The 23,709-nt window shown below is 35.2% G+C and overlaps 1 protein-coding gene across 1 annotated transcript; it reads right to left on the reverse strand.

Annotated features, from left to right (window-relative positions):
- Positions 1 to 965: 965 nt before the first annotated feature.
- On the reverse strand, positions 966 to 22,610 carry LOC117028708 (C-type lectin domain family 2 member B-like). Its single transcript, XM_033117590.1, has 6 exons — positions 22,355 to 22,610; positions 15,251 to 15,343; positions 9,978 to 10,141; positions 6,828 to 6,931; positions 4,928 to 5,038; positions 966 to 3,980 (listed from the first exon to the last, which is right to left on the reverse strand). Coding segments are annotated over exons 1-6 (561 nt in total). The 5' UTR covers positions 22,443 to 22,610; the 3' UTR covers positions 966 to 3,979.
- Positions 22,611 to 23,709: the final 1,099 nt, after the last annotated feature.

A 23,709-nucleotide genomic window follows, 5' to 3' on the forward strand; every position in this document is an offset into this window, starting at 1 on the left:
AGAATAAATGAACAAATAAGACAGAAATAGACTGATAGATACAGAGAACAAACTGATGGTTTCTAGATGGGAGGGAGTTTGGGGAGATGGGTGAGAAAGGTGAAGGGATTAAGTAGTACAAATTGGTAGTTTCAAAATAGTCATGGGATGTGAAATACAGTATGGGGAATATAGTCAATAATGTTATAAAAACTATGTATAGTGTCAGATGGGTACTAGCTTTATCGAGGGGAATACTTCATAAATTATATAAATAGCTAACCACTATACTGTACACCTGAAACTAATATAAAATAATATTGAGTATCAACTATAATTTAAAGAAAATACAGTCATGGGATATAAAGTACAGCATAGAGAATATAGTCAATGGTATTATAATACTATGTACAGTATCCATTAGGTAGTAGATTGTTGGAGTTATCACTTTGTGAGCTGTGTAAATGTCTAATCACTATGTTGTTTCATACACCTAAAACTAATAATAAAAAATGTTGGAAAAATTATGTTTGCTTTTCTGTATTTTGCTTTTTAAAATTATTAACAATATCCTATGAAAATTTCGTATAGTTCTGAGTTGCATTATAGAGTGGATTTTTACATTCTTTACTCCTTTATTGATGAGCATTCTCTGTGTTTCCAGGAGTTTGCTACTTAAACTGTGCTGTAACAAATATTCTAGATATCTTGTTCAATAATAACATTTTTATTTCTATGATATAAAATTTAAAACTGGAAATTCTGTGTAAAAAGTGTTAGATAGGTTGTTTACTTTAGATTTTATAAAAATGTTACCTAAATTTAGAAACTATCACAAACTTTTAAGATTATGGGTTCAGAAAAAATAAATTAAACCTTTTTCCTGAGCCTCTTGAGAATTAGTTGCTAAATTAATGTATTTCATTATGAAATTTTAAGTATCATAGGATAATGTGTGTATTTCCTACAAACAAAATCTTCTACTTCATCACAGTACAATGATAAAAATCAACAAGTTAACATTGTTACAGTACTACCAACAATTTCTCAGACTCCCTTCAGGGTTTGCTAGTGTCAAAATACATAATGCTCTTTACACATCCAGCTCACATTCATTTTCTGCATTTAGATATGTCTCTTTAGTTTCCTTCCGTTTAGAAGAGTTCCTTAGTCTCTTGACATTCATGGCCTTGACATTTGAATACTACAAGCTGGTTATTTGGTAAAATGTTCTTCAGTTTGAATTTGTCTGATTATTTCTCATGGTTATACTCAAGTTAAGTCTCCTTGGCAGGAATGGCAGAGAAGGGATACAGTGAAGCTGTCTTCTCACTGCATCCTCTCAGATAGTACACATTTTTCCTTGTTCTATTATTGGTGATATTCACTTTGTTCACATGATTAATGTGTTCTCTACCATACTTAACTGTAAAGTTACTCTTTTCCCTTTGTATTTTAGTATTTGTGGGAGTGATTGAGATGGCCTTAACATGCTCCTCAGCTTGACTATAAGTTTCATTCTTACTGACTATGCACCCCTGGCTTCCCTTTTTCGTGGAGCATTTACTTTAGAAACTTGTACATGGAAATTCTTTCTATGCTCCTTTGATAGGTAAATTTTTCTTAAGGCCTCTTGAAAGCTTTACAACCCAGAAACATCTTTTTCAAGGACCTAAGAGCCATCCCTTTGAAATGTAATCGTAAAGAAAGACAGCACCCTTATTTTTCAATTTCTGTGGGAGGGTAGGAGACTAACTTTAGTGGGTGCCTAGTTCCAAGTTGTAAAACTACCTCCTATCATGAAGATCTGAACAAGTTTAATTTTCCTTTGTTTAAACCACATAGCAAAATCAGATTGTGTATCATCTTCCCTCCTCCCAGGTCTTGAAAACCCTGCTGCCTTTCGTTTCAGCAGACTGTAGTTCAGACTGAGTTCTAACCTGTCTCCCTTATTCCAATAGTCTTGTATAAAGTATTTCTTCCCTGTGTAACATTGTTCCGTGCAATTTTTGTTTTGACAGGAGGTACTTCTAAATTTTGTAAATATCTCATTTATCATTAAAATTGCAATTCATTTTTGTGGATGTCTATTTTCACATTTTGTTAAATATGCCATAATCTTCTATTTTGAAGGTCAAATTGTTCCAAACCTGCAAGGTGACATCTGTGTCCCTGATCTCCACAATCCTTTGCTGTCTGTAGTGGTTGTTTTTATTTTTTTAGTTTTTATTTTATATTTTTTTATTTTTTAGTGGCATTAATCTCTGCAGAATATCAGTAACCATTTTTGCCAATGTCTGAACTGGCCTGTATGTTCTAGCCTGATTCATAAACATCAATAAAATAATTAACCAAACAAATATAAAATTAAAACTTGGTTTCTTTTCCAAATAATTTGTCTTTCTTTGTATCTTTCAAAATATGATGTTTAATTTTCTGACTCCTCAGCTAGAATTTAAGCTCCATGTGGGCAAGGATTTTGCCCTGTTTGGATTCCTGTTTTATCCTTATTATTTAAAGCAATGCCTGATACATAATAGATGCTTAATAAATATTAGTTGAATGAAATTTGATTGGTGTTATGAAAAAATTTGCATGATACTTATTTGAATATAAAGTAGGGTGATCTGATATTGTCACTGAATTCTGTTAATACTTCATTAAATATGTAACAAATAAACATGTCTGTTGAGTAGAATTAAGTAAAAAAAAAGAAGAAACCTTCCAAAAGGGCCCAGATAACGCATCAATAGGTGAAAAAAATCTTTTGAGTTTAGTGAGTCAAAATGTCAAGTACTAGATGTCAAGAAAGTACAAGCTAGGTGTGAAATATGGATGGAAAATACAAAGTGTCATACATGCCATACAAGTGTTTCCACTTTCATTTAAATAGCAATTGGAAACCAATTAGCAGAATAACATAGTCACTTTTGAATTTTGAAGCCATTACCCTGGCTATGGTATGGGGAAAGGAATATGAGGTATCCACTATTGGGCAAGAGATGATGGACTAGTATGAATGTTTTGAAGATAAAGAGAAGTGAATTGAAATTTAAAGGTTAATAGGACTTGTTGATTGACTGAAAGGGTAAAAGAGGAAGAAAGCAATGTTAAGCATAATAAAAAGTTTGTGTTTTTATGCAACTAGTTGGATGATGGTTCCGTTTAATACAGTGATGAGGGCCATATTTGGGTGTAAATTATAAATTAAATTTTAGACACATTCAGGTTAAGATATCATTGAGACATGGAAGTGGAGTAGGCAGTTAGATATTAAATCTGGAACTCAGAGGAAGTTTCTTTGTTGAGTATGTAAGTTTGGGTTCCTTAGAGTAGACATTGATCTCAAATACATAAAGGAGATTCCCTAAGGAGGAGTACAAAGGGAGAAGGGAAGGCCTAAAACAATAGGAAGGCTAACATAAAAGGCAGGGACAAAACATGTATCCTGAAAGCAGAGAAAGCGGAGTAGTCAGGGAGCCAGGAGGAATCTCAGGGGGATATGGTGTCGCAGAATTCTTGGAAGACAACATTTAAAGAAAGTGGAAATAGAAAATAAATGTTAAATGCTGCTTGAGAGAACATGAGCGATGTTACCTGAAGCCAGACCACTGGATATAGCAATACAGATGGGGGGTGACTTGGTGAGCTCTGCTCTTGTGCACTTTTGCGGTATGATTAGGTCAAACCAGACTGGACTGACTGAGATGCCTGAAGGATATATTTTCCTTGACTTAAAGAAGAACCTTGAAACAAGAAAGGGACATTCTAGCTCAGGCTTATATCCAAGATAGATGGAATATAGTAATGACAATAAGCTGATCTTGGTAATATAATACAATGTATTAGTTTGCTAGCACCGTAAGAACAAAGTATCACAAATTGGATGGTTTAAAACTACAATTCCTCCTTCACCTTTCTGGCAATTGGAAGTCTGAAATCAAGGTGTCTGCTGATCTTTCAGACTGCTTGCTCTAGTGGAGAATCCTCCCTTGCCTCTTCTAACAAAAGAGAGAAAAAAAGAAGAAGAATTAGTAAACAGAAATAGAAAAGAACTGCCTTAACTTAAAAATTGTATTTAAAAAGACTAGATAAAACATTACTAATGGTTAAATGTTAGAAACATTTTCCTTAAAATGTGAAACACATCAAGAATATTCACCATCAGTATTGTCCTGGCAGTCCTACACATTTTATTTTATTATTTTTTAAATCAAATTAAATTTTATTGTTAGGTTTATGTATACAAAACAACATAATGATTAGACATTTATACCCCTCACAAAGTGATAACCCCACCAAGTCTGCTACCCATATTAATTTGACAAGAAATAAGTAATAGTTATAAGATAGAAAAAAAACTATTATTATTAGATACTATGTTTTGCAGTATTTAAAAGAATCCATAAATTATTAGAAATCATAAGAGCTTTCAGAATGGATGTTGAACAGGAGAATTACCAAAAAAAAAGTCTATATACATATCTATATAGAAACAATTATTTTAAAAGATAATAAAATTACATAATTGCAATAGCAAAAAAATAGATACATGTATAAGGATGCAAAAAATAATTTTCAGTAACTGTTTAGAAAAATTGTAAGTTACTTAAGAAGACAAAAATCAATACAAAATATATATTATAAATTAATGAGAGAATAATGTTATAACTGCAATACTCCCAACACTGACCTATAAATTCTGTGAAATTACAAGATTCTTCTAAAATTGCTATAGCAAAGCAAAGATCCATTCTATTTGAAAAGTAAAAACACAAGTTGAAAGAAATTACTCTAACAATTAAATCAAAAGGTATTATATTATCAGGCTATAATATTAAAGCAGTGAAATGTTGAAAGTTAAGTTATACAGAGAGAAAGAAAGAAAGGTTACAGATATTAAAACTATCTTACCTTTGGTTATAAGCCCATGATTAGAACCACTTACCAAGTGCCTTTTTTCTTCCTGCAAATCCATTTTCTTTCTGTGTAGCATCTAGCTGTTGCTACACCATCATCACCTAGGTAAGCACATTTTCCATTTCCTTTCACATCAAACCTACAACAGAGGGATTAAACACTATGTACTAGGCAGTCCTGTGATTTCACCCTTGCCCAAATGACACATTTAAAAAAATGTCTTTCCAGAGTCCTAAAAAAGTGTGCTGTGACACAGTACTCTTGCTAGGGTTAAGATAGCTATACCAAATTGAATCCTAAAAGTCTATGTTCCAAGAATTTATATTTGTTAAACAGAAATTAAGTTAGTTACCTGTAATCAGTGGAACTACCAGTTCATATAAACCAATGGTTCTTAACCTGGGGCAGTTTTGCTTTGTGGCCCCTCTTCCCCCCGCCCCCACAAGGGACACTTGGCAATAACTGGAGACATTTTTGGTTGTCACAAGTGGAGTGGGGAGGGAGGAATTGCTAGTGTCTAGTAGTAGAGGCCAGAGATGCTGCTATCATGTACAAGAAAGTGCCCTTCCAAAATGAAGAAAAAAGGTGAAGGGGTTAAGAAGAACAAATTGCCAGTTATAAAAACAGTCATGGGGATGTAAAGTACAGCACAGGGAATATAGTCAAATATTGTAATATCATATGGGTACTAGACTTATCAGGATGATCACTTTGTATATTACATAAATGTCTAATCACTATGTTGTACACCTGAAGCTAATACAATATTATATACCCAAAAGATTGGAAAACATTTATCTGCAAAGATGTATGTGCTCCGATGTTCATTGCAGCTTTATTTACAGTGGCCATGACATGGAAACAATGAAAGTGTCCTTCAATAGATGAATGGATAAAGAAGATGTGGTATATATACACAACAGAATACTACTGTGCCATAATGAAAAATGAAATAGTACCATTTGTGACAACATAGATGGATCTTGAGATTGTTATGCTAAGCTAAATAAGTCACACAGAAAGTCAAGAACTATATGATTTCACTGATATATGAGATATAAAACTGAAAGCAACAAAGGAACAAGACACAAATAAAGAAACAAAAACTCATAGACACAGACAATAGTTCAGTGATTACCAGAGGGTAATGGGGTTAGGGGTGTGTTAGATGAGGGTAAATGGGATCAAATATATGGTGATGGAAGGAGGTCTGACTCTGGGTGGTGAACACACAATGTGATATATACATGATGTACTACAGAATTGTACACTTGAAGCCTATGTGATTTTACTATCCATTGTCACTCCAATAAATTTTAATTAAAAAGAAAAAAAAAAGAAAGTACCCTTTCTAACAACAAAGAATTATTCAGTCCAAAATGTCAGTTGTGTTGCTACTGAGAAATTCTAATAGAAAATAAGTGGTAAAGTCGCTGGCAGTCATCATGCTGAGGTCATATGTGCAGTGAACTCAGGTCTTTAGATCCAATGTTTTTTATTGTAAAATAGAATATGCAAAGCCCAGGATAAATTGTACTAGCAAAGCAAATAAAATCAGGTTAAAATGAACAACAAATTTATCCTGAGCTGTCAAAGATGTCAGCAAACAGGTAGCATAAAACTGGAAAAACAGATGTAGAATTGGAGAAAATAAGTTAAAATCAGGCAAAAGTTTAATTTTTTGGACTGTGTTTATGAATATTAGATCTCTATTTTCAAAATAACCAAGTAGGACATTTTCCTCTTATATCTTGATTCCCAACCTGTCTGGCTGACAATTGGAACTAGTCTAAGTATTATACAATCTTCCCCATTCCATCTTTTCAACATGCACACAAATCTTGGGATCTAGAGAAATGTAGGTAATGCAGAAGCTCTAAAGTTTAAATGATCTAAATGTAAAGAATCCCAGAAATAAAGAAACTTACCATTTGTTAAATATGGTTCCATTTACCCATTGTCTTGTTTGATTTTTTGTCATCGTTAGCCCAATCCAATGATCAGACGTGCATTTGTATTGGGTAAGAAAATTCTTTAGAGACAAAATAAATTTCATAATTTTACTTGTCAGTTTTTATCACAACCTATTGTGTGCCTCTTTCTTTGCTGGTTGTGAGGAGCTAGGCAACAAATGTTCAACTCCTACCTACATCAGAAGATAGCTATGGCATTTTGAAAAAATATTTTACCCTCCTACTCTCAGTTTTCTTATTTGTGAGACAAAGATGTGAGATAATTTTTCTTTAAGATAGTTTTTGATTCTAAACTGATACATATTCAACATGAAAATCTATTCCCTCAGGATTTTTAAACAATAAACTCTGGAAAGCCAGAGGTTGTCATTGAGCTCTTGCACTGCCTTCCTAACCATCACATATTCACTATGTTTTCCTCTTCCTAGAAATTATTAGTATATTTAGTTTAATGTTGTATTTTACGTCAACTTCTCTCCCAAAATCATCACATGAGCATACACATACACACACACACACACACACACACACTGTACACACACACACTCACCTCCTTTTATTCTAATTCATTCAATTTGAAAATTTTTTGCTTCCTTAGACCCCTTTTTGACCATAGAACTATATTATATATGGAAAGTCAGTGAGTCTACTCTGCTACTAAATACTTTGGAAACCACAAACTTTACATTATTTCACTCTATGTTTCAGTGTTATGATAAATATAAGGAAATCATGACAGATCACAGCATTATGGTCCATTCCTATCTGATAACATTGACACCAGTAACCTTCGGCATTTTAATATACCATCTTCTGCAGCATTTTATGAATTTAGTTGAAAAAATTCAATTCATTGGGCTAAGATTTTGGGATTACAAAGGAACAGATTAAGAAACATTCTCCCTGGATTCAAAGAGTTTCACTTAGTGAGAAAAAATTATGTAAACATAGATAGAAAATATTCTACTAAATAAGGAGATGATAAAGAGTATAATAAATACATAGTGAAATTTGAGTTTACAGGAAGAAGTATCTGGTTTTTATGGGAGATTTTCAAATAGGATGTGCTCTAAGATGTGGGCCTAGAAGGGAAAAGGAGAAGATTCCATGATAAATATAGTGAGTAAGGGAGAAAAGGACATTCATAGTCTAGTCTTACGAAAGAGTTTGTTTGAAGGCAGAAAAAAATATATATAAAAAAGGATAAACATATTGTAAAACAGCAGGAAATCGTATATATATGTTATAGGATGAGGTTCAGTAGTTGTGGTGTTGGTGACAGGCAACTAGGAGGTGCATTTCCTAGAGTCCATCCTATGAAAAATATTAATCACTATTTCCTCAACAAGGGGGTGCCCATATAGTCCCTTGTTAAAAATGCAAGATAATTTTAAGTATGTGAAAATAAATATAAAAATAATTCATGAAACAAGTTTCATCTCATTTCAATTATGGAAAACATTTTGTAACTTAAATAAATATATATAATACTCTAAACTATTTTAAATAAACAGTCCTTTAAAACTTTTGTATACATTACTTTTATCACTCCTTCACAGGTAAGTTCACCTCATTCTGTTTGTCACTTAACATTTGCCCAGATTATATAGTACACAATAGGCATCTGTGATTTTCAAAATATATCAGGATATTGTATGATCAGGGTTTTTTTTTTAATCCAAACAGTACAATCATTCTTATCTGATATGTTTATTGATTTCTCTTAAGTCCAAAATTGTTTTGTGTACTTCTGTTTTTTGTGTTCCATGCTATTAAGTATCTTTTCAGTCTTTGCCAACAAGATTCCTGTAAGTGAAGATTTTGAAAATATTTTGCCTTATTATTTATTTATCCCCCCAAAATTTTATTAACACTTATTATTTTCCAGCTTGCTGCTAATTTAGCATCTTTTTCCCCCAAGAGGAATTGCTAAGGTAGTTTAAAGATTTCTAAAAATGTTTATTGCAGAAGTCTTGCAAAATTCAGGAGTGAAACTGTTGACTGCAGAAGCTCTTCCCATTTAATTGAGCATGCATATTTGATTTTCTGTTTACTCTTAACATATCTGGTTCTTCACATTTGATTCTGATTTCCATACCTTTTAGTGCTTCCAAAATAGTTTTGTTTCCTTGCACTGATCTATAAATTACCCCAGCTTTGTTCACATTTATTTAAATTTGAACCAATCTTCAGGGAGATTATATAAATATACTTTGTTCACCACAGAAATAACATATAATTTTCTTTTAACAATGTTGACTGCTGTGCTATACTCTTTTCATTTTAAACACTCCTTAATTATACATTATTCACACAAAAAATTAAAATCAAGTTACATTACCACTTATATTGACCCTTTATTTTTAAAGAGACTAAACAAAAGTAAAAATATATGCTTACTGCAGAAGTGACTTGGGGAAAAACAGATTTCACTAGTGCAGAGCTACAGAGCTTCATTATCTCTTATTAAAGGTATTGGTGATTCTCTACTCATAAAATTTTTGCCATGTAGATCAACATTTATTCAACGAAAATCCATTCACCTTTAATTTGTATCTGCCTTTATGCTACAGCAAAGCATGCGATTTCAAATAAAACACAATATCTGCTCACTGGAAGCTCATACTCTGGGCTAGGGGAAACTTTCCATCGCACACTTATTGCATAACCGGTAGTGAGTGCTCTGATAGAGCCCGCCATGGGACCTCAGCGACAGACAGCAAAGCCAGCCTGAGAAGTCAAAGGAAGATTTCTCAAAGGTGGTAGAATGGAGAATCTCATCCTCCCTGAGGCAGTTATTTCTTTGTGGAGTGCTGACTTTTAAAAGGTTTCCAAATATTATCAAGTTCTTCTATTTCTACTCCTTAAAATATTAATATAAAGATAGCTATCAAGTCTACTACTTGATGTAAGTCTTACACAATCCAAACAAAATATCACCAGGTTTTTCCAACTGTATCTTTCATGACACACTATGGACATCTTCAATATTCTGTATATATAGACAGGCATGTGTACAAAGTTTTAAAAATAATAATGGAATTTGAATATTTCCAATGTCCCTACTCAATAAAATTCATAAGGAATGCGTGTTAGATTACTTACCATTTCTTCCATAGTGTCAATCATAGTTAGGTCAGCATGTTGAGTGGAACAGTTGTATCTACTTGAATTCCAATTCTCTTCTTGCTTAGAGAAATAATAGCAACTATCTTGGAAACGAATCCAATCATCTGGACAAAAATACTGAGTAACCAGAAGTGGCCTAACTGGAAATGAAAAATATGTATTTTAAGAACCAGATGAAATAATATGCCTCTGTATTTGAGATCACTGGGGAAAGATAGGATTGTGATGTAAAAGATTATGATCATGATTAGAATTACATATCTTTCACATAACAAGTTGAAAAAAATGCATGTTAAGTTAAATGACAGCAGCACAGAATTTGACAGGACACTCATATTCCTTTCAACTCCAGTCTCAGTGATACATAGCCCTTCCTAGAGCTACCAGTGTGATTTCATTTGTCACCTATGCTATTTCTGGGTAAATGAAATATAATGAAATCCTAGTATTATAAGTAAGTAATAAAAGTGATAATTTATACTAGAGTTATATCTAGGAAATTTATGTTAAACTCTAAAGAAGCAGTGAAAATAATAAAACAGAATAAATAGCTAACAAGATATGTATTGTATTGCTTGTTTTCAATGAGGTACCACCATAACTGTATGGTTTTGGATTAACCAATGAAAAGAATCCACATGAATTTGGAAGGTGGAAGTAAAGCAGAATCCATTATTCTTGGAGGCCTAGGGCATAGGAAGTTCATAGGCTTTTTTAAAAGTTTCCCATTTGTAATCATGGCAGCTAGATGTATTAGTTTATTAGACTTTCCTCTAATCTCTGGGTTCTCCAAACACATTAGTGCTTTAAGCCAAAATTATTAGTGATTATTTGTCCTCCAGCTACACAGTCTTCCAGACCATTACTCCACAGCTCCTCCCACAATCATGTTATCCCCAATTCCTACATTAAAGTCCTATTCTTGAAAATTTGTCGTGTCTACTTTTCCGAGCACACACAGACTGAATCAGTTTTTGGTACAAAAAGTGGTTCTAAAGAAATAGAACCTTAAGGCTGAGATATGGTATGGGTTTTCCAATGCAGTTTGCTTTAAAGGCATGAATCTAATTACCTCTTATAAATGGGATACTGGTGACTTAGGGTACACAGAGGCAAAACAATTTGCTAAATTATCATCTATAGTCACCTGATGCCAAGTACTTATAACAGCCTTCTCTTCATCATTGGTATTATAATGAGCCAAAGTGTAAAGATAATGATAACTGAACTCCATGCTAACAAAACTAAGTCAGTTGACATACATAGAGAGTTACATGCAAAAACTACATAATGCACATTCTTTACCTTGCACATGAACCATTTACCAAAATGCAGGACAGTGAAGTGGTAATAAGAAATTTTTTAAAATTGAAGACATTTACAGTATGCCACCTGACTGCAGAGGAATTGAGCCATATATCAATAACAAAAATAAAATTAGATTATCACCAAAGTTTGTAAATTAAGTAATTCAATGCTAAATAACTCATCAATCAAAGAAGAAACATGGGAAGTAAAAAATATTTTGAACTGAAAGACAGTTACATATACATAGTATATGTGATATATGTAAACTTGCAGAACATAACACATTTTCTTAAAGGTAAGAGGAAAATGTATTGGCGTAAATTTATGTTTCAAAAAGGAAGAAAAACTTTTAGAAAAGATAATCATCTATCTCAAAAAGTAAGAGTGGTGAATTAAAACCAAAGTAGAAAGACACAATTAAAAAAATAAGACCCAAAATCAGTTGAATAGAAAATTAATAGAAAGTAGAAAAAGTCAAGAAACTCATAAGTTGGCTTTTAGAATGATCTAAAGATAGAACACTAGGAAAACTGATAAAAATTTTAAAAGAGGGAGATAAAGAAACAAATTAACGATACCAGGAATGAAAAAAAGAAGATGCATTTTTAAAATACACAACTTATCACAACTGACAAAGGAAAAGTCGTACCATGTTTCCCCGAAAATAAGACCTAGCCAGACAATCAGCTCTAATGTGTCTTTTGGAGCAAAAATTAATATAAGACCTGGTCCTATTTTACTATAATATGAGACCAGGTCTTTATAATATGATATAATATGATATGATATGATATGATATGATATGATATGATATGATATGATATGATATAATGATATGATGATATGATATGATATGATATGATGTAATATAATATAACAATATAATATATACTGAATCTTAATTTTTACTCCAAAAGATGCATTACAGCTGATTGTCTGGCTAGGTCTTATTTTCGGGGAAACGGTAAATATGAATAATACCCTATTTAGTAAAGAAGTTAAATCTTTAATTAAAAATTCCATCAAAGAAATCTCCCATTCCAGATGGTTCCAGTGTGAATACATCTAGTCATTTCGGAAAGACGTAACAATATTACACAGCCTCTTTAAGAAAATATAATAGGAGGAAATACCTTCCAATTCAAGGGGAAATTATAGCTCAGTCTTTAATAAACCTATGTGCATATACCTTAAAATATTAGCCAGTTTAATCAAGAGTGTTAAAAGCTTAATACTTTATAATCAAATTGAGTTTATTTTACACATGAACATTTAGTTTAACATTTAAATGTGCAATTTAGCACATTAACAGAAAAAAAGAAGCAAATTAAGTATCTCGATAGCATTTGATAGTATTCTATACCACTTCAAAATAAAACCTTTTAGCCATCTAGTAATTAAAGGGAGTTCCCTTAATTTGATTAAGAATATCCACAAATTATCATTCTCAATAGAGAAATATTAAAAACTTTCTTATAGATATTAAGAGTAAGATAAGAATGCAAGTTCTCACTACTTCACAGTCTTGTACTGGAAATTCTAGCCAGTAAAATAAGGCAATAAAAATATGTAAAGTAGTATAAGGATTTCAAAAAAATAAATAAAATTATTATTATTATTTACAGATAATCTGTTGCTGACATAAACATCTAAATAAAAATGAAGAAAATTTATTAAAATTTGTAGTTAATATAAAACACACCTTAACAAATTTAAAAAATCATAATAACTTGTATGCTTCTGGATCATAATGGAAGTAAACTAGAAATCAATAGCAGAAAGATAACTGAAAATTTCCAAAATACATGGAGATGAAACAAAATACTTCTAAATAACACATGGGTCAAAGAAGTCTCCAGGGAAATTAAAACATATTTTGAACTAAATGAAAATGAAAACACAACTTATCAAATTTTATGGTGTGCAGCAAAATTAGTTCTCAGAGGAAAATATATAGCATTAAATGTACACATTAGAAAAGAAGAAAGGTTGACAATCAATAATCTGTTTCCATCTTAGAAAACTAATAACAGAGAGAAATAAAATCTAAAGTGAACAGAAAAGAAATAATAAGAATTAGAACAAAAATTAATGAAATTGAAAGCAAGAAATTAATAGAAAAAAATCAACAAATCAAAAGCTGGTTCTTTGCAAAGAACAATAAAATCAATAAACCTCTACACAGGCTAAGAAAAAAAGACAGAGGACACAAATGAATAATATCAGAAATCAAAGAGAAGACATTACTACAGATCCCATGAAAATTTAAAAGATAATAAAGGAATATTATGAATAACTCAATGCCCACAAATTTGGTAATCTAGATGAAATAGACCAATTCCTTGAAAGATATAATCTTCCAAAACTCACTCAAGAGGAAACATTTTGAATAGAACCATATCTTTTAAAGAAATTGAATCGATAATCATGACTTGTCCCAAAACAGAAAGCACCAAGCTCAGAGGGGCTCACTGGTGAATTCTACCAAACATTTAAGGAAGAAATTATACCAATTCTCTTACAATCTCTTTCAGAGAATAGAAGCAGAGGGAATACTTCCTAACGCTTTCCATAAGGCCAGCATTATCCTAATACCAAAAACCAAAGACAGTATAAGAGAACTATAGACGAATATCTCTCATAAACATGGATGCAAACATTCTCAACAAACTATTACAAAATCATATCCAACCATGTATAAAAAGAATTATACACCATGAAAAGTGGGATTTATTCCAGGTCTGCAAGGCTGGTTCAACATTGGAAAATCAATGAAATCCAGTATATCAACAGGTTAAAAAGAAAAATCACATGATCGTATCAATATAAAGATTTGACTCAAATCTAATGTTCATTCATCACAAAACACCCTCAGTGAACTAGGAATAGAGGAAAATTTCCTCAACTTGATAAAGACTATTTACAAAAAACCTACAACGATTATGATACTTAATGGTGACAAACTAGAGACTTTGCCAGTAGGATCAGGTACAAGGCAAGGATGTCCCTTCTTATCACTTCTTTTAAATATTATACTGAAAGTTCTATCTAATACAATAAGACAAGAAAAGGAAATAAAAGACATATAAATTATGAAGGAAGAAATAATCTGTCTTTGTCTGCAGGGAGCATGATCATTCTGTAGAAAATCTTAAAGAATTGAAAACACAAACTTCAGTTGGAGGATACAAATTAATATAAAAAGTCAATGACTTTCCTACCGTGTTTCCCTGAAAATAAGACCTAGCCGGACCATCAGCTCTAATGCATCTTTTGGAGCAAAATTAATAAGACCTAGTCTTAATGTAGCATAATCAAAATGTCCATCAAAAGTAGAACAACTAATAATATTAAAATTTCTGTGTTCAATTTTGTTGCAACACAGCCATGCTCAGTTGTTTATCTTCTGCAGTTATTTTTGCACTTCTAATTCAAAGTTGAGTAGTTGCAACAGAGATTGTGTGGATAATAAAGCCTAAATTATTTACTATGTGGCCCTTTGTATAAAAAATTTTTTAACTCCCTTCTATAAAATGAGTCAATAAACTTTTGCTACATGTTATGAAATGGAAGAATAATACAAGCATAATGTGGAACAAAAGAAATGAGATGCAAAGGATATATGCAAATTGCATGATTTTACTTACGTATAAATTTTTAAGTGGACTAAACTAACTTAAGCAACAGAAGTCGAAATAGTGATTACCATTATCAGGATGAATGATTTTGTCTTAATCTTTGCATCTCCCAATCCCTTACACAGGTCACATAATTCGTAACAATTCATTCATTGATGCCCATTAAATATATTGTGACTAATGGGAAGGAAGTGAGAATAATGAGAAAAAATCATGGGAGACAAAAAGGAAAAGGATCATACAACAGGAAACTCTGAAAAGAAAAAAAAATAAGGGAAAAAATAAAGGATGTAATTTACTCACCTATTACAATAGGTACAACAATATTCGCAATAAAAGATATTACCAGTAAAGTAAAAAGTGCTAAAATATACACCATATATTTTTTGTTAACACCTGAAAAACAGAAAACAAACACATTTAGATTAAAAAACAGGTGAAAGAAAAACTAAATTTGCATTCATAACTATCTGACACACCCTTTAGGCAATTTTATTCTGATATTTCACAAGGAGATGACACAAAATATACTTTTTCCATTTGTCATATGAAAAAAAATCTGATTTTTTTCCTTTGGTTGATATTTCTCAGGACATTCTTACATCCAGTTCAAATGTTACCTGGGATTTTACGTCATTGTCCAAGAAATCAAATATGTGTGAGTCTTTGGGGTAGAATTTCCTCAGGCCTGGACCCCCCACTCCAGGCCTTTACTATGCTTCATCTATGGTAAAATATCAGCACATCCTAAGATTCCTTGAATGTTTCTAAGAAAAATCTATTTTCTAACTAATGAAAAGGTTAATTTAAAGGATAGCTAGAATAGCATATTTGAAAAGTCATAGAATATTCAATCAAAAGATTTGGGATTGAGATTTTTGCCAAAACAAGCAATGGTAACTTGGATAAGTCATTATTTTTTTCTGGTCCTGCATTTTCTCATCTGCAAAGTCAGTAGGACAGAATTAATCTCTGGTCAGAAATTGTTTTTCTTTTATTAGTGCCCAATTAGGAAAAAAAATGAAACATAAGTTGCTTTTTTTTTTTTACCATTATAACATTTTGGTTTATTTATTTATGTTTTTAATTTATTTTTTATTAGTTTCAAGTGTACAAAGCAATGTAATAGTTAGGCATTTAAACCCTTCATAAAATGATAACCCATCCCCCAAGCTACTACCCCTCTAACATCTCATATAGCTGTTACAATACAATTGACTATCTTCCCTATGTTGTACTCCACATCCCATGACTATATATACCTATATATTTAGTTATAGTTGACATTCAATATTATTCTACTTCAGCTTTAGGTGTATAGTGCATTGGTCAGGCATCTACACAGTCTATGATGTGATCTTGCCGATAAATCCAGTACCCATCTTGCACCTTACATGATCTTTACAACATTGTTGATTATATTCCCCATACTGTATTAACTACCAATTTGTATTTTTTTAATATATTTTTTTAAATTTTTAAAAAATTTATTGGGGTGACAATTGTTAGTAAAATTACATAGATTTCAGGTGTACAATTCTGTATTACATCATCTATAAATCCCATTGTTCACCACCCAGAGTCAGTTCTCCTTCCATCAGCATATATTTGATCCCCTTTACCCTCATCTCCCACCCCCCAACCCCCTTACCCTCTGGTAACCACTAAACTATTGTCTGTGTCTATGAGTTCTTGTTTGTCATTTGTTTGTCTTGTTCTTTTGTTGTTTTTGGTTTATATACCACATATCAGTGAAATCATATGGTTCTCTGCTTTTTCTGTCTGACTTATTTCACTTAGCATCATACTCTCAAGATCCATCCATGTTGTCACAAATGTTCCTATATCATCTTTTCTTACCGCCGCATAATATTCCATTGTGTATATATACCACAACTTCTTTATCCATTCATCTATCGAAGGACATTTTGGTTGATTCCATGTCTTGGCCACTGTAAACAAAGCTGCAATGAACATTGGAGCACACGTGTCTTTATGTGTAGATGTTTTCAGATTTTTTGGGTAGATACCCAGGAGAGGGATTGCTGGGTCATATGGTAATTCTATTCGTAATTTTTTGAGGAACATCCACACTGCCTCCCATAACGGCTGCACCAGTCTGCATTCCCACCAACAGTGTATGAGGGTTCCTTTTTCTCCACAGCCTCTCCAACACTTGTTACTATTTGTCTTGTTGATGATAGCCACCTTTTTACCCTAATCCCAACCCCTTTCTGATCTATCATCCTGATAGATTTAGAACCTCTCTGCCACTGTAGTGCAGAGGATCATGCCGACTTCGCCATGTGTCATGCGGGGTGTCAGGCGGGGTTTCTGATCCCACTCCCCACATAAGAACGCAGGATATGGTGAGGCCAAAAAGGAACACCCACGGAGCCATAGGTAGGGGAGTCATACCACTATACTCTCACTGGCGGCTGGGTTGGAGACACAGGAACCAGGAGCAACACAATTCTCAACCCTCACTGTGCCGCTTGCAGACTCAGCCACCATCTACTTGCTAGCTCCCCCTTTTTTCTGCTAGTGTAGCCACGGCAGTTATATTCATGGCTAATGGTTCACTGGTTACAGCTGACGGCCAACTAGCCACAGCTGCTGGCCATTTGATCACAGTCGATGGCCATTTACTACCTAAGCCAGCACCTTTCTATGTGAGGCTGAGAGCCTGGAAACTGCTTTTTGGGGCTCTGTCCCCACACTCCACACCTACACGGTCTCGCCTCACAATCTACGCGACAAGCATCTTCCGCGAGGGGCCCTGTGCGAGGAGCCTGGAGGTGAATGCTATTTCCTGGACACAGCCAAGCTCTCTGGTCACAGCCAGGGTTTCTCAGGGCACCACCAGTACTTCTGGGCACAGCCAGACTTCCTGGACTTCTTAGGGTACCACTAGTCTCCCCGGGCACAGCCAGGGTTTCTCAGGGCACCACCAGTACTTCTGGGCACAGCCAGACTTCCTGGACTTCTTAGGGTACCACTAGTCTACCCGGGCACACGAGGGCCTCTCAGGACACTGCCACTCTCTCTGGACACAGCCAGACTTCCTGGACACAGCCAGGGCTCTCAGGGCACTGCCACTCTCTCTGGACACAGCCAGACCTCCTGGACTCAGCCAGGGCTCTCAGGGCACTGCCACTCTCTCTGGACACAGCCAGACTTCCTGGACACAGCCAGGGCTCTCAGGGCACTGCCACTCTCTCTGGGCCTCTCAGGGTACCGTGCTGGAACAACAGTGGCTCACAGTCAAGGTGCTTACATATTCTCGATGGCGGCCGGTCAAGACACAAAAGCAAATATCCACCAGTTCCACTACATGGTGGTATGTTCCCAAACAGTCAAGTGGTCCTTTAAATTAGGTATGGAAGGCAATTCCCCATAGTCCATAGTCATTCGCCAGGGCTGTCCTGGGGGTGAGGGATGACCTTGACCTCACCCTCAGCTCCCACGGAGGACTCAGCAAGCCATTCCTCCTGGGACTACAAGTCCTGCATCCGGGCTGCCTCAGCAAGCACTTCCCAGCCCACCGGGCTGCAAGGACCTTCGCTTTCTCCGGCTTTGCTGGTTGGGGAACCATCCATGTCTTCCCACCTCTCCACGGGGGTCCAGCTCTCTGGCAGCTGCTCCTCCTGGTCTTCCTACAACTGAGTGTTCATAGGCACAAACTGCTTCACCGCCCTTCGGAGAGCTTTGGCCGACACCATACGCTGCTCGCTGCGCCATGTGTAGTGCAGGGGATCCTGCCGACTACGCCAAGTGTCGTGCGGGGTGTCAGGCGGAGTCTCTGGTCCCACTCCCCACATAAGAACGCAGGATATGGTGAGGCCAAAAAGGAACACCCACGGAGCCATAGGTAGGGGAGTCATACCACTATACTCTCACTGGAGGCTGGGTTGGAGACACAGGAACCAGGAGCAACACAATTCTCAACCCTCACTGTGCCGCTTGCAGACTCAGCCACCATCTTCTTGCTAGCTCCCCCTTTTTTCTGCTAGTGTAGCCACGGCAGTTACATTCATGGCTAATGGCTCACTGGTTACAGCTGACGGCCAACTAGCCACAGCTGCTGGCCATTTGATCACAGTCGATGGCCATTTACTACCTGAGCCAGCACCTTTCTATGTGAGGCTGAGAGCCTGGAAACTGCTTTTTGGGGCTCTGTCCCCACAGCCACCATACCTAGCTATTACAATATTATTAACTATATTCCTTATGCTATACTCTACATCCCCATGACTACTGTATAACAACCAATTTGTACTTCTTAATCCCTTCCCCTTTCATCTATCCTTTACTCCCCTCCCAGCTTAAAGAAGTCCAAGAGTCCTTGTAATATTGGTTTGGTGGTGATGAACTCCGTCAGCTTTTTCTTGTCTGGGAAGCTCCTCATCTGTCCTTCAATTCTAAATGACAGCCTTGTTGGATACAGCAATCTTGGTTGTATATCGTTGCTTTTCATCACTTGGAATATTTCCTGCCACTCCCTTCTTGCCTACAAAGTTTCTTTTGAGAAATAAGCTGACAGTCTTATGGGGGCTCCCTTGCAGGTAACTAACTGCTTTTCTCTTACTGCTTTTAAGATTCTCTCTTTGTACTTAACCTTTGGCATTTTAATTACGATGTGTTATGGTGTTGGCCTCTTTGGGTTTATCTTGTTTGGGACTCTCTTCACTTCCTGGGCTTGTATGTCTATTTCCGTCACCAGGTTATGGAATTTTTCGTCACTATGTCTTCAAATAGGTTTTCAATTCCTTGCTCTCTCTCTTTTTCTTCTGGTACTCCTATAATGCGAATGTTGATATGCTTGATGTTGTCCCGGAGACCCCTTAAACTCTCCTCAATTTTTTGGATTCTTTTTTCTTTCTGCTGTTCCGTTTGAGTGTTTTCTGCTACATTATCTTCAACATCGCTGGTCAGATCCTCTGCTTCATGTAATCTACTGTTGATTCCTTATAATATATTCTTCATTTCTGCTATTGTATCCTTTATTTCTGACTGGTTCTTTTTTATGGTTTTCATCTCTCTGTTGAAGTTCTCTTTAAAATCATTGAGCATTCTTATAATCAGTGTTTGGAACTCTGTGTCTGATAGATTGTTTATCTCCATTTCACTTAGTCCTTTTTCTGGAGCTTTGTTCTGCTGTTTGATTTGGGACATGTTTCTTTGTCTCCCCAATTTGGCTATCTCCCTGTGTTTTTTTCTATGTATTAGGTAGGGCTGCTATGTCTTCTGGTCTTAGTAGAGTGGTCTTATGTAGTAGGTGTGCTGTGGGGTTCAGTGGTATGTCTTTTTGGTCACCTGAGCCACACGTTCCAGGAGAGTCCCTTCTATGGGTTATGTGTGCCTTCCTCTTGTAGTTGAGCCTTGGTTGATAATTGTACATCAATGGGAGGGACTGACCCTTGGGATCACTGGTTGTGAGGACTGGCCTTGACTACAGTGGAAGAGTTGTTGTGCAGGGGCTGACCCTAAGGATCTGCCTCAGCAGGACTCTGGTGCCTCCCCAATCTTCCCCTTGGGTGTATTGTACTTGGAGATGGCTAGGTGATGCTCCAGTTCATTTTGAAGCTGGCCACTGGGGGCACCAGCTCCAGGCCCACCTTGGAGGGGATCTGCTGTAGGTCTACTTCAGCCACAGCCCATGCCCCACCTGGGGCCTCCTAGTGGGTGCCAGAAAGAAATCTGCAGATGGCTGCCACCCATGTTGTGCTTGGAAGGTCTTTGAACCAAGCCAAGAACCAAGGCCGCCTGCTGTTAGTCCTTCTAGAGGCACAGGACACACTCAAGCCAGATGTTGCTTATCCTTGAACCTCTGAGCGACCCTAGGAAAGCACAGCTTGAGTCAAGGCAAGCGGCCACTGAGAACAGCCTGGGTGTGCCTGAATCGAGTTGGGCAGGGTCAGATCTCAAATCATCAGGGTGTGGAGAACAAACAGCAGAGACTCAGATATGGCGGCTGCTTGTGTTCGTACAGTGGGAAAGTGGAGGACACAGCATAGAAACAATGGCCTCTGCCAGTTCCTCTGTCCAGGAGAAAGCTGCCTCTCCAGCCCCCATGGCACACTGGACAACTCATTTCACCATCGTATATCCCTGCCACCTTTCCAGCTGCTGTCCCAGCGCTGGAGCTCAGAGCAAGTGATTCTGTTGGTGGGTAAGTCTGTGCAGTCCCTTTAAGAGGAGCGCCTTTGCAAAGGCAAAAGTCAGTTCCTGGAGTATAATTTTTGGTGCATCCCCAAAACAAAACAAAACAAAATGAAACAATATAATATTAAGTAACTTATATATTTGTGTATACATAAAGTATTTGCACATAAAACATATAAATCCATACTGTCGAAAGGTATGTAAAGTTAAATTTAACACTGGTTTTGTAACTGGCTGGAAAGCATTTTTTTGGTTCAGATATTTTCATTTTACAAAATAATATTTGATCCCACTGTCCCCAACCCTGTTTGATCTAACCTTAGACAGAATTATTAAATTATCAAAATAGAGGATTAAAGTATTTATGTGTTCTAATATAAACTACAACAATAGTTTTTGAATGTTCAATGCACTGGAAGATTGAAATAAAATTAAATGGTAAATGTTTAATACTCACCATAGCCCATAAGTCATGGATTGCTGTGATTAATGCATTTTAGAGTCATTTCCTCCCTTATTCTCCTTAATTTGACTATAAAGAACCCTGTTTAAATAACTTTGAAAGATTTTCCTGTTAGATTTAGAATTTGGATCTTTCATACTCTGAATTTGTTATTTAATACATCTACTGCTACTAAGTGGTTTTCTAAGGATTTCTTTTTCTTTTTGGTACATTTTCTTTCCTTATCCTTCTTAAGATTTCCAGAGACATCCTCAAGGATATCAGGATACCAGCAATTGTTTTGATAAGAGTAAGACAGGGAACTAATCTTTCTGCTGTTAAGTATCTCTGAAGTCTAGTTTATCTTTACTTCCTCACAGGCCATAAACAATCTTTTAAAGTATTACAAATATTGGGCAACTTTTTCATATCCTGTGTGCATTCTGGGCATTGAATGAGTATGCAGATTTAACATCTTCTCCAAAAATGGAGTCATGAAATACTAAGTAAATGTAAAATTGAATCTTGAACAGTTTTATACTATGGCTAATCCCTCTTCATTACTAATTAAGATAAAGTGAATCTGAATTAAAAGGACAAAATAGTCCATTACAAATCTGACTTTTGTTGTTAAAATTTTAATTTATGTACAGGTTAACTAAAAATAAGATTTTATGCCTAGATGGGAGAATCTACAAGACCCGTTTCGTGTATTCTAAGGCTTTTGTCTAACATTACGCATATGCTTCGTAATTTCACTAAATGACCTTCATTCTAAGAACAACTGAAAATGTTCTTACCTCGTTTCGTTTCATCACTTCCTTGGTTGCTGTTATCAGTATTCGGCACACTTCCAGACAGGGTAGCTAAAGGGATGCTTTGTGTCATATCTTCCAAAACCTCTCTTTAAAGTTTCCACTTTAACGTAAAAATGTTATTGTTATTTTTACAACACAGCTCCAACTACAGTCAAGCTACTTTTGAAAAGTAAAAGAAACTTAAATACTAGATCTTAAAACGAAAGTATGTAACTGTATGACTATGATCTTGAGTCATGCTGTTATCTTCCGGTAAAAGAAAAAAAAAAAAAGGAGAAGATTAGTAAGAACAAAACAACCTTAAGTAGTAAAGAACTCCTTTTGTCTTATCTCTCGCCAGAGGATCCTCATCAGAACCATAGAGTAAAAAATATTCAATTGCAAATTTTTTTCAATTCTCCCAAGAGTTCCCTTTCAATTCTTCCAAGAGTGCCTTATGAGATAAAAATACTAATTAATTAAGATGCATGTTTTAGGACATTATGGTTTAATTATTATGTGTTAAGAAAGGCCATCTTAAAGGTGGTGAAAGCAAAAAACAGAAAGTTATGCTTTAAACTGGCTACTGAAATAAGATCAAATGCCATTTTCTCTCAAACACAAACATCATGTCACACACACACACACACACACACACACACGAGGAAAAAAAATGAGAGAAAAAGAAAAAAATAGTTTAAAAGTACCCAGAATGTTATCATCAATATTCAAGATAATAATGTTATGATAGTGTTAGGTTATTAGGACAGTTTGGTTTTCAAATCTGTCCTCATGAGAATTTTCAAATTTTCTCATATCTCCCCTCTATTATATACACATATATTATACATAAAAGGGAGGAAACTTAAGGGAAATTGCTTATGTCCCACAAGCTTCTTCAGAGTTACCATCACATTTGTTCTGACAGGGACAGTCTGAGGGGAAAAGGAAATGAGAATAGAAAAGTAGAGTGCAAAAGAATGAAAAGAAAGAAAATGTAAAGAGAAAAAGAAGTGCAGAATTAAACTCTTCTAGGTAGCTCCAAATAGATATCTCTGGTCACTTCTGCCATTACCCAAACAAAATTGTACAAGGTAAACTGCAGAAGGAAAGGGCAGATAACAGAATTGTTGCTTAAATTTGGGGACAGTTAAGACTAAAAGTTTGGGGAGAAAAAAACTGAACATATTCTATCTGTATCATCTTCAAAACATTCTATTCATAGAACTACTAAGAACGCATATGTAGGAGAATATAGTGATTGCACTATCTGGGTTGAGTGAAATTTAGTTTAGTTTCTAAGGGAAAATAGTCAACATATAAAATTTGACTCACAATATAAAACATTTCCATTATCT

The sequence above is a fragment of the Rhinolophus ferrumequinum genome, chromosome 10, assembly GCF_004115265.2.
Source record: "Rhinolophus ferrumequinum isolate MPI-CBG mRhiFer1 chromosome 10, mRhiFer1_v1.p, whole genome shotgun sequence".
In the NCBI taxonomy this organism is placed as follows: Eukaryota; Metazoa; Chordata; class Mammalia; order Chiroptera; family Rhinolophidae; genus Rhinolophus; species Rhinolophus ferrumequinum.